This window comes from Corvus brachyrhynchos, unplaced genomic scaffold, assembly GCF_000691975.1.
Source record: "Corvus brachyrhynchos isolate BGI_N302 unplaced genomic scaffold, ASM69197v1 scaffold28, whole genome shotgun sequence".
Classification (NCBI taxonomy): domain Eukaryota; kingdom Metazoa; phylum Chordata; class Aves; order Passeriformes; family Corvidae; genus Corvus; species Corvus brachyrhynchos.
In genome coordinates, this window is record NW_008246058.1 from 8,367,423 (window position 1) to 8,380,085 (window position 12,663).

At 34.0% G+C, this 12,663-nt stretch overlaps 1 protein-coding gene across 2 annotated transcripts in view; it reads left to right on the top strand.

Moving 5' to 3' along the window:
• CSMD3 (CUB and Sushi multiple domains 3) overlaps window positions 1-12,663 on the top strand; it is a 621,464-nt gene that overhangs the window by 450,148 nt on the left and 158,653 nt on the right. For both annotated transcript variants that reach the window (XM_008642636.2, XM_017746102.1), the window contains one exon: window positions 4,845-5,039. In XM_008642636.2, the coding sequence (XP_008640858.1) occupies window positions 4,845-5,039 (195 nt within the window). The remainder of the gene's footprint in view (window positions 1-4,844; window positions 5,040-12,663) is intronic.

The window sequence follows — 12,663 nt, forward strand, 5'->3', positions numbered from 1 at the left end:
AGGCAAAAGCAGCCCCAACGGCCCTGGCAGCCCTGGCAGCTCCAGCAGTTCCAACACGGGAGCAAGTGAAAGCAAAAACACAGCGAGACAGAAAACAGCAGCCACTCGGAAAAAGGAAAAGATCATCATAGCTAAGGTTTTAGGAATAGTAAAATGCTATAATGTTAAATAAAATTATGGTTTTATAACAAGATGTGACAACCAGGAAGACATATTCGTTCATAGAACTGCTATTAAAAAGAATAACCCCAAAAAATATATCCCAAGCTTAGGAGATGGAGAAGTAGTAGAGTTCAAGATTGTCCAAGGAAAGAAAGGCTTACAAGCAGCAGAGGTCACTGGGCCTGATGGTGTTTCTGTGAAAGGCAGTATATACGCTGCAAATCGTAGTCATGTTAGACAATATCCCCATTATAAACAGCCCATACAATCTCCCTTTCCTAATCCCACCTTTCCCTTTTATCCTGTATCCTATAAACCCCAGTGTGTTCCCAATCTGTTTTTTCACCCATGGTTTCCCTCACAAAACCATACCTTTACCAATAGTTTCACCAAAAATCCCTTTCCAATGCTGAGTTAAGGATGACGAGGGTGGGGAAAGAATTTAACTATTGTTGTTTAGAGTTCCAACAGGTACATATGGAAGAAACCTTCTCCTGCCTCAGTTTCCCCACAAAACATACTCGGAGAGTCCTGTCTCCCTTCTGTCAGCCTTAAGATATTACAGAAAAAAAATCCGTTTGGACATTTAAGGACTCAGGAGGGTGGCTTGTTTTGTTTGAAACTGTTTTTCTTATGTTTATCCAGTTGTTTTCAATGTTAAGTTTTAAATCTCTTTTTGTTAAAAATAAACGGGTGAAGTGTTGGGGTTCCTCCCCCTTGCCATGTGGTCCTGGGAGAGGGGCCCCAGGGTAGAGGCAGGGCCTATGGGGGTTCTCTACTCCCTGGTCAGCCTCTGTCCCCGCTTTTGTGTTCCCCTGCCCAGGAAGGACCCTCTGGTCCTGTGATTGTTCAGTTCCTCGGCAGTCACCGGCCATGTGGCTGGAAAATAAACATCTCTGAAAATATCTACCAAGAATCGGTCCGTATATTCTTTTCCATGGGCCTCGTTGTCTGATACACGTGTTGCAGGAATCCCCACTGCAACAGCAAGGTAGTGTTGAAAAGACAGAGCCAAGGTCTTCTCAGGTGCACATAGTGATCAACTGAGAGCTAATGGACACAAGTTGAAATAAGAGAAATTTCAATTACATATTAAGAAAAAATTAATCACTCTGATGTTAGTCAAATGTTGGAACTGCTTGCCCTTAGATGATGTCATCTGAATCCTTTAAAATCATAACTGGACTGCACAGACCCCTAGGTAACCTAATCAAATTGGCCCTGATGTTCATGGGGGTTGTACTACATCTCTTTCAACCTAAATTTTTCTGATGTGATGAAATTAAATTTTTTATACAAATTGTAACTCGTGCAGTTGTGGCCTATATGTACACTAATTCTATTTTAAGTGACAGTGTACTCAAGTTACACTTCATTGGTGGGCCGTATTTTTCAGATCCAAATCTCAGACTGACCCATGTCCCAGGTCTGATCTGTAACCATGTCTCTGGTTCAGTTTTATTCCCATTCTCTCTCCCTCACTTCATTTCTATGTTATAATGGAAGAAAAGCTTATTAGCCCTATTAAGCACTCTGGAGAATAATTATGGAATGCTTGCTATAGTTAGGTATGTCTGTAATATTATCTCTAAGAAGTCTATTATGGCTTTATTCTTTTCGAGATGTAGGGATGGACTAGTAAGTCATCACGTTCTGGACAAAGCACCTGCTTTTCTTGGCTTTCAATATTGTTTTCCATGCACTGAGATAGTAGTTTTCAGGAGGATTTTGGCATCATTACTCTATGTTATTCAACAGAGACTTCCTTGTTGATCTTGAGATTGAAACAGCATGTGTCACTGTTTTCAGCCTGTATTTCAGAGCCTTACTTGATCCGGTGGTGTGACAATGTTATCAGAGAAGTAAATGCTAGTTTGGTTGAAGCTTGTTGCAAAATTTTATTGTTTACAAAAGGAATTGATACCTGCTATGCACATCCAAGAGTGTAACGTTACTGTAACCCAAATCTGAACTGCCTAATGAAAAAAAAATATTTCCTGCCTACTTATTACAGAAAATAATTTTTAAAATGCTCCTATAGAAAAAAATCTTTATGTTAATACAGTACTTGCTAAATCTGTCACTGCCCTTATGTGGTTTTAATTTAATGATACTAGTATTCTTGGGAAAAAACCAGGAAGGGCTACAGGGGTGTGGTAGTTTGGTGGTTTGTGTCAAACCACCTCAAGGGGTAATCAAGGTCTTGAGTTCCTCAGTTGGAGCAACATGACAGCAGTGGTGAAGAATTTTCCCTCCTGTCTCCTGGGAGCACTTAAAAATTTGCGGAAACAGTCTTCTTACTTGCTCTTTTTTTCACTGGTTCTCAGCCAGATCTGATGAATCCTTTTGCCACATTTGATTTATTCTTCATACACTGTAGTGTATTCTATTAACTTTTTTTACAACTTCACTTAGCAGTTCCTTCAGATTTGCAAAAGTAGTTTTAAGGTGCTTATTATTTCAGGCTTTATTTTTCAGAATTGGTATTAAGAAAATGTATTTCTACAGTGACATTGTTACTGTTTAGTCAGCAATTTCAGGAGCCTGTCACAACTATAATTTTGGGGAAAAGAAAATTACAGGGCTGTATTTTTTCCCTAGAGATAATTTGTGCTGTGACAGATCATTCTTTTCTCAATTTTTGATTTATGCACCAGACATAATAGATTACTTTATTTTTTCACTTTTTATTTTTTCATCTAGTACTAATATCTGCTTTATCTGTGTATCTTCTAGAATTATGAAACATTTTGAATTATTTTTGTCATAAACACGAGAATAATGATCTCACATTAGAAATTGTGAATCATTACAGGTGTAACAATATTGGTTCCATAAGAGGGAAAAATGATATTGTATTGATTTTCTAAAATATTAGTTGTAATCCTAAATTAGATTATCCTATTTTTTTTTCCTAAATTTGATAATTTGGACTTGAAAGAATTTGAAATTTGCCCTGACACCTGCCAGACTTCTCAAATGAAAATGTGGTTGGCTTACATAATGGTTATTAATATCTGTGTGATACCTTACAAACTTTCTAGTAAATTGCATCTTTCAACTTTTCGTTGTCCATCCAAATTTTTGAATGAGTGTTAAATAAGTTTTAGACACCACACTACAACTACCTGTATGAGTCAATATGAATATCTAATACCTGTTCTTAATGATTAAAGATGTACTGTAACTATTATTTGTTATTGTGTTGTTTTTCATATCAGAATCATGCTCTGTAGATTATATATGCAAATCATAATAAATTTTTAAATGCATTAGGAGATCTTCATGTTCTTTTGGAAAATGTGAAATTGAAATTTCAAAAGAATTATTCTGTGTTTCCTTCTACAAATCCAAACACGATGTAATTATTTATCTCCTCTCAGAAATACTGAAACATAGAAGTGTCCTTGAGGGATGTACTTAGTTCATTAGCTTGGCTCTAGTAGGGACCAGTAGTTTATGTGTGGCCAAACTATATAAAAGTCAAATAAATAATAATTGTTCTTGCTTATCTGTAATTTTTCAGAAACTTCAGTTTAGGTACTGAAAGAATCAGATAAAGTGTCTTTTCATTTAAAACTCTTAAAAAGCCTTCCAGGAAGTTCAAAGCTCATATAGTCTTTTGGCAACCATACCTACCTGTAGCAGAAAGTTCCACAGTGCAAATATGCCTGGTAAATAAACACTTTTTTTGATGTATTTGAAAGCTGGCACTGATCTTGTAGAAAATGAAGAACTGTTCCCTATTAGCTTTCTCCACAGCACCCTTAAATGTTAAAGAAAATCTGAAATTTCCATCTTCTGCTTGATAAATTATATTATTGCAGAGTCCATCCTGCACAGCACAAAAGCATCTGCTTTACTCCAGCTTCTACATAATACATTTACTCTTTTTTCCTTAAAGGAAATTACATTTTTTTCTTAAATGTTGTACTTTTCTCACCTTCTGTATAATAATGCTGTTAATTAAAAATGTTGAGTATTTCTTTTTGTGCACTTTGTTACTGGACATTGGTATTCACATTATGGAAGTAAGAGGGAGGCAAATATCCAACCATATGCATGTGTTTGAATTTATTTCAATATTTTGAAACAAATAGGTATAAATGATCAAAATTGAGATACATTTAGAGAATATTTTATATTTTTTCCTCCAATGAGGGATAAATATGTATATGAAAATACACCATTATATCATATACACATAGAAATTCATTTGGGGTTTTTAATTTTGAAGAAATTCTTGTTTGCATACCTCTTATTTTGTAAAAAATTGCTCATATTGATGTCTTCCATTTACCAGTTTTCACATCACACATTTTAAAACCAGGATGTACCTTATCTACTGGAAAAATATCCATATATCTAAATTAATCCAACTACATAAATTTATAATTTATCACAATGAATTCTGAAAAAAAAATGGAGCATTATAGGAACTACCTTTAAAAAAGGACAAAAGACATGGTTTCAGTCACTATATAGTAATTTGTACAGTTGTTAGAATGAAGTAGAGAAAATATTTGATGGAAAGGCCTCTTAAAAAAACCTCAGGTTCTACAGGGTGCTCAAAGAAGACCTCAAGAGAACTCCAGGAAATACTTACTTAATTATATTTATTTTTATTATTTATTCATTCTAGATTATATTTAGAATTGTATTCGCATTTTTTTCCTCTACAGCAAAACTTCGCGAGTCTTGTTTTGATCCTGGAAATATAATGAATGGAACAAGACTTGGAATGGATTATAAACTGGGTTCCACTGTTACATATTACTGCGATGCAGGTTATGTTCTTCAAGGATACTCTACACTAACATGTATCATGGGAGATGACGGAAGACCTGGATGGAACCGAGCCCTGCCCAGCTGTCATGGTAAGAACAGTTTTTCGTTTATTTCAGTTGCTGTTGTCATTACTCTTGCTTTGTAATAGGCAAGAAATAAGTTAAAAATTGGAAGTGATTTTAATAATATTCTTTTTCAGGAAAAAGCCCTTTTCAATGATATATGTAATAAAAGATATATGTGACAACTCAGGAAACTACTGATTCAAGTTTTTATTAACTTTGGATAAATAGTCTTATTATTGTGAATAGAGCTTAGTAGTAATGTCATTCTCCATGTCAACATGTGTTCTTCAATTAACTTACAGCAGAATATAGAGATATACACCATATATGTATTTAAATACAACATTAAGTATACTTTGGGTGTCACAATATATGCTTGTTTCTTTTTGTTATTACTGGTTTTGAAAACACTCCAATGAAATATTTTGTATATACCACATTACAACATTTAAGTTCTTGGGCATGTGGTCTGTAGAAAAGTTAAGCCTTGAAATGCAGGAAAGATCCAATTATTCAAACTTTTATGGATATGAAGTCTACTTATGACAAGATTCTTCTGACTTTCATTGTATGATCATTGACTGTCTCAAGCATCAGCATTTTCAGATTTAAACTCTAAGAAAAGATATGTTTTATTTTAGTGATTTAACAGAAATTGATAACTACTTGCAATTTTCACTTTTTGAAAATTCACATATTCTGTACGATCAAGCACAAAACTTCTCCCATGTATGCAGATATTAATAAAACTAACATTTATTTCAAAAGTTAAAATAAAATCTAATTACCGTGTTACTTTACATTCCTTTTCACAACTTGAAGACAAAATACCTGTTAAATCCATTTCCAATTTGAAGTTCAAATAGTTTAAATAGAATATGGATTTTCTTTGTTGCATACTTAAATTTCTGTTGCAAGTGGATGGTGGAGTACTAGCAAAACCAAAACAAAAAAATCCTGAAATCTGAAGAATATCCAATATTATAAGCATTTGAAGAAGTTCAGTATTTCCATTATCTACCAAAACCGTCATACTACTGAATTCCAAAACTCAGTGGCATCAAATTGGGACACTGACCCTTGCAAGTGTTTGGAAGTTTGTTCAAACTTCTAAAATCTCTGCAATGGAAGTCAAAAGATTTTCCTCATTTTAAAATGAGAGATGAACATTGTTTTTTGGAGAGGAGTTGGTGAAGAAGGTTGCTGTATATCATAGGGAAAAGATTCCCTTTTTCTGGAAGGTCTTTTTGATAGGTAATGAAAGATAAAAAAATACTTTATGATGCAATAATTGTTTCTATTAGTGTCACTTATAATCTACTTAGAAATCTTCCAGTGCTGTCTGTTGGAAAATTCAGTAGTGTTTTGCTTGGAAGTACTGCCCTTGTAATAAAGGGGAAAAACAAATTTTATTATTAAAGAAGTAGTGGATGTCTCTCACTGATTCTAACTGGACCATTCTCTTTCCTGGATGAAAAAGGCCTGATTTCAAAGATAACAAACCCCATACTTCTTTAGAATATGATGGCACAGAATAGATATTTTCACTTGTTTTTCTTATATTGCTTTTTCCTCCAGTTAAGAGCCAATGGAGCTTTGTAGTTATGTTGCTGTGATATATTACAGTGTATTTGGACCACGTTATCAATGCTTTCCACTTTTGTGTGATTTACGTAGAGAAAAACAGAACTTTTATATAGATGTAAGAAAGATGATATCAGTTAATTAGCTTTCAGTTACACAGAGCTGGGAGAAAGAGTTGAAGAGATGAATTTAGCTCCTGAAAACCCGTCTCACCTACACAATAAAATTTGCATAGTAGAAGTCAGATTCCTCCATTCTGCAGTTTGTATTTTTGCAGCTCCATTGAAACTGATAGAGTTACAATGAAATATACATCTCCGTGTGTATGGGGGGTTTATTTAGTTAATTAATTATTTACAAGAAAAAATATTGAGCCTGTGAAGTCCCTTTATACCTGTAATATTTTGATCTAATATTTTAGGTGTGGAGTAAAAATAGTTTTTATAAAGTTGCCTATTATGCTCTCTAAATCTTTACATCTTTAATATCAAGTTAGAATCCAGGGGTTTTTTTTAAATTCTTTTGAGCCATATTTAACCATATAGATTTATAGGGAGAGTGAGGCTGGTAAAAGGGAAATACTACAAATTAGTATTTTCATTCTGTGCATATTTCACACTAAGTAGGTTAAAGGAGTGGAAGGGAGAACCTTCAGCGTTCCAGATGGCTCACAGCTCAAGGGAGATGCTTTACAGCAGATAGAACTGGTCTTGTAAAGAATCACAGAATTACAGAATATACTGAGATGGAAGGGATCCACAGGGATCATCGAGTCCACCTCCTGGCCCCGCACAGCACCAGGAGTCACATCTTGTGCCCGAGAGCATTGTCCAAACTCTTCTTGAACTCCGTCAGGCTTGTTGCTATGGGTGCTCTCACTTGCCTGTGGAGCCTGTCCCAGTGAGTGCCCAAAAACCCTCTGGGTGAAGAATGCTTTTCTAATATCCAACCTAAACCTCTAGTGACACAAATTCAGGCCATTCACTAGGGTCCTGTCACTGGTCACCACAAAGAAGAGCAATGCCTGCCCATCCTCTTCTCCTCATGAGGAAGTTGTAACTGCAGTGACGTCTCCTCAGTCTCCTCTGGGTTCTCCAGGCTGAACACTTAGTGACCTCAGCGGCTCCTCATACGGCTTCCCCTCAAGGTCCTTCACCATCTTCACTGCTAAAAGCTGCAATTCTACCTTTATTCCCTAATACCTGTTTTGACCTAGTCTTACATTCATTAGGCATGACTTGCACTAGGTTGAAATAACTTTTTAAAATTACCTCAAACCTCTTTATTAAGTGTGGGAAGTGAACCAAATCATTGGCTTCATTCTTTTATGAACAGATGCTAAGATTATCTAGGCTAATATGCTAAGCTATTTGGTGTTTCACCATGGATGTTAAGAACAGGGCGTAATGAACATATGCAGATGCATTATTAGTATGATTTCTCATAACTTCACCAACTATAGGTAATTTAAAATTTTTGGTAGCTAACAACAATTTTTTACAGAGTAGCAAAAAGCCCAGTAATGGGAAATCGTGTTCATAACTGAAAGTGAAAACCTTTTTCCTACCAGAAAAAATAATTTATTGATCACTAAAACATTTTATTACATTTCATTACAGATGTTGAATCCTTGGAAATATTTGAATCCAGGCTTCAACATAACTCCATCTGTAAGATATATCTAACAATATCCAATATTTTTATAACTGCCTATGATAATATGCCTATGCCTATGATTTAGTTACTTTTTTTTTGGTACCATATCCAATTCAGAATATTCTTTAAGTTTCTTTTGATCTGTATTAACTTATTATGGCTATTTGAGGCAGCTCAGATCAGGTTTATATCTGAAAAATTTAGGATAGAAGAGTGCACAGAAAAGCATAATCATACTGCTTACTGTTCTGTAATATAATAAATGCTGACAACTTTTTCAGAAATCATTCAACATTAATTACTTAATGAGCATCTTTATAGGTCACATTTTTATGCACTTTTTATATAGTGACCATACGAAGAGCTGCTATTTAGCTCTATTTCAAAATTTGAATGAGGAATAAGTTGGGCAGCTGCAAAAGCCAGAATATTCCTGAAGCTAATGAAGCTGAATGTTACTGTTGATGAGATGCTCTTTGTCTCTTTTATAGTTCCAAACTAATGGTCAGTTTAACCACTTAAGCAGCGTACTTTGCTCGAAATTGTCATATGTTGACTACTTACAAAGCATTTCTCACTTTCTTTTTGCCCAGAACAATGTTTGTTTTGTAGGATCACATAGACAATGACCTGAGTACTTAAAAGTAGAACTGAAATCAATTAGAATTTTGCTTTGAATACAAAAGTGCTATTTAAGTTCTTAGTACTCTGAAAAGTTAAGAATTAACAGCCAAACTTGAAAAATTGATTGAAAGTCCTTTGAAAAAATTACAAAGTATTTTATTTTATTTTACTTTATTTTTATTGTGATTGAACTATCTTCAGAGTACTTATTTTTGTTCCCAAGCTTCCACTGCCCATTTCTCACAAATCTATATCCATTGCTTTACCAGTCCAAGCTTTCCTTCCATATAGTCAGTGGAGAGAGAGACAGTCTTCTTAAAAGGTCATCAAAGGGGATTCAAAGAGCTTGTTAAGAAGGTATATTCCCATTTGTGTCTGGAGTGCATTAAGAGGATTTAATCTGCTTGCATGCTCAGCAGGATATGACTTAGAGAAACAACATAGGAAATACTACATCTAGAGAAATATCTGAATATACTGTGTGGAAGCAGTACTGTTTGAGCTGAAAGCATACAACAAACTCTACTTTGGAGGGATGTATGTGTTAAAATTTAGCACTTAGATGTCCAAGTAAAGGAGTAGGCGTCTAAGTCCTATAAACCTCACACTACAGATGCTTTTTGGTATGAGCACACTCATTATTCCTCCTCTGTGGAAAGGAGGCCATTGCACACCAAGAACTATCAAGTCAAAAAGCCAAAATGAGAAAATCTAGCTTCCATATAGTGGATTTTGCAGGTACTGACTAGAGATTTAGTTACCAGTAAATACTTCTGGGAGACAGTAGCCTCCTTTTTCTGAACACATGCGACTGATATTTTTACTGTAAAATACGCAAATTGTTTTGTGAATAGGAAACAAAATTAATATCTTTCTCTATGGCTATGCACACTGCTGGTATTTTGATGAAGACCCCAGGGTTTTTTCTAAATGTGATTGAGTTAAAATCTTAGCTTTTCTTAAAGATGTTCTTTCCATATCAGAAAAAGTTTGAAAATTTTACTGGAAATAACTATAAATATTAATAATTCTAGAAAGATTGGAAAAGAAAACTAAATGCAGACACATGCTTATATCCACAGCAAGCATTTCTCTGAGTGTCTGACCTTTTGCATATACATTTGGAATTCATAATATGGCTTTACAAAGTCCATTGAATAATAGATGTTGCGTGTAATTATTCCAAGCTTTCATTTAAGAAGTAATAATGTCATATAATGGTAAGTAAAGTATTAGAAATTAAGAAAGTTGTTAATTACAATGATCTTATTAAAATCATTTACCAGAGAATCCTAATTCCCAATGAATTTAAGGGATTAGTTAAGTGGAGTGCATCATAAAACCAGGCACTTCATCTTCTTTTGAACTAAATCTGCAGCCAAATTTTTAGGAGCATAGTTTAATGAAGGAAACGTTAAAAAGAAGGAGAAATACTTTAAGCTATATAAAATAGGGGTTTTTTTCAGCTTTAATTTTTTATTTTCTTTACTATAAAATAAATTATTTGAAATCAAGCTTCTCTATTCAAGCCATAATTTTAAATAGGTTTGCTTATATGCCACTGTTAGTATGAAAAAGCATCTTGAATTAGCAGGGAAAACACAACTTTAATATTTTTGAAAATAACATATAAATTATAAAATATGTAAATTAACTGACAGAGTTTCTACGTTGTTTGGCAATTAAAGTATACAAAAAGTACCAATGAAAATAGAGAATAAATTATGTGATTTTTATTCTATTTTAGAATATTAAACACTGACATTGTTTGTTTGCTTTGAATATGTAAATTTTCTACTAGAATATTGAAAAAATGTTACCTTAAAAAAAAAATTCTTTCATCATGTGTTTTGAGGTGGAGAGAAAAACAGTTTTTAGCAGTAGTTTACATAAATATGTGTTTGTTCCTGTATTTAGTGTTAGCACCATAGGTGCATATTTTTCTTTGAAGATTTTTTCAAACAGACAAGGTGACTTCAGGGTATTCTGTTCTTAGAAGGAAAAATATATCCCTACCATTTATTCACACAGATAAGCGAATATTTATTTTCCAAAGTCTGCGAGACACTGAATTGGGACAGGATTATGTAGTATCAGTTAATAATCATGGTAAATTAATTAATCACTGGAATGAAAGAAACTGATCCAGTCATCTGCACTGGCTATAGCTGACAAATATGCATATTTCTAACTTAACCTCAGGCAGCAGTCAGAACGTCCTCACTCTTGTCTAGTAAGACCTCAGTAATCAACTGGAAGAAGATTTATTAGGTGGAATATGCTGGTGGTTACATCCAAAAGACTAATTTCATTCTTTGCACAAGTTTTGCCATCTCCACATTGTCTGTGACGGTGGAGACTGGGGAATGGATGGTTCTGGGCAATAGAAAAAGACCTGCAATTAAGAGACTGCATTGTTTTAAAATTGAATTATATTTTGTTTTCCTTCTTGCCTGGGCTACATATAGCATTTTTGCCAACATACAATAGGAATGGTAGGCAAGGACATTGTCCAGCTTAAAGAGGATAGCTCCCTCTTTTAGATCCCATGTTTCTTGACATTTAACTCAGAAGCTGATTGTGTTACAGCTTTTTTTTGTGCAGTGACACTCTTTTGAAGGAACAGTGTCTTCCACAACAAAATGTTACTCCTGGTTTTGAGGTTTTCACTGGAACCTTTTTCATGATATAGTTCTATTTTATACCATAAAGAGTAGTTGTGTGTGTCATGGGTTAGCAAGCATAGTCCTGGAAGTGTTCTTGCAAAGGGGTGCTTACAGCTACCTCTGTGACCTGAGAAGTTAATACAGAGCATCACACCACCATGCAATATACATTTTTGTATTCCATCTATTGCAGAAGTTGTTTTGTTGCTATGAATTTAAAAGATTACAATTTATTCACTCTTGTAATGTACATTTTATATGTTTCTATTATTTTGTTAATCAGTTGCTGACTTAGCTGGTAGTTTAAAGCTTTACTTAGGTGATATGCTAGGAAATACACTGCTTTGGTTTGTGGATGAATTTTTAATAAAAATAAAGCTATTTTCAGACATTAAGCTATATTTATATTTACAGTTGAGAGCAAATATAAGTAATGGAAGGCCAGAGAACATTAATTTCATTGATATTTTAATTATCTTCAGTTCGAATACTGGTGATTCAGTTAACACCTTTTATTTCAGCATAACATAAAAGTATGAAATTAATAGAGAAGACAGCTGGCCCAAAGCAGAGCAGATTTGCTCAATGGGAGTAAATGTGACAATAGCATGCTCAAAAGGTGTCTGAAGTTTCTATAAAGCATTCAATTTGGACACCCTGGGAGGAAAGGAAGAGGAAATTTTTTTTTTTTTTTTTTTTTTTTTTTTTTTTTTTTTTTTTTTGGGGAATAATATCAAACTAAGGAAGCTTGTTGAAATAAGATTTGAAGACAACAGCAAAAAGGTAACTATTTACTGGTGACCTGGAATGATGTAAAAACACCATCTTATAGTATCACTAATCAGAATCAAAATCTAAATGGATCACCAAAAGAGGTGATGAAACAACACAGTCAGGGAATCTAATAGAAATTAGGATATATATTTCAGGAGAATGAAACCCTGTTCAAAAGTAGGTAGTAGAAAGTGTGGCCAATAGGGTTTTGAGAAAAAACTTTAAAACCTAATTTAGCCAGTAATACAGTTTTACAAAGATTAAAAAAGTGAGTAACTTACTAAAGAGTCAACAGCAGGTCAAAGCCAAAAATATATTCAAGGCCAATGTTTTTGAAGGGAAGG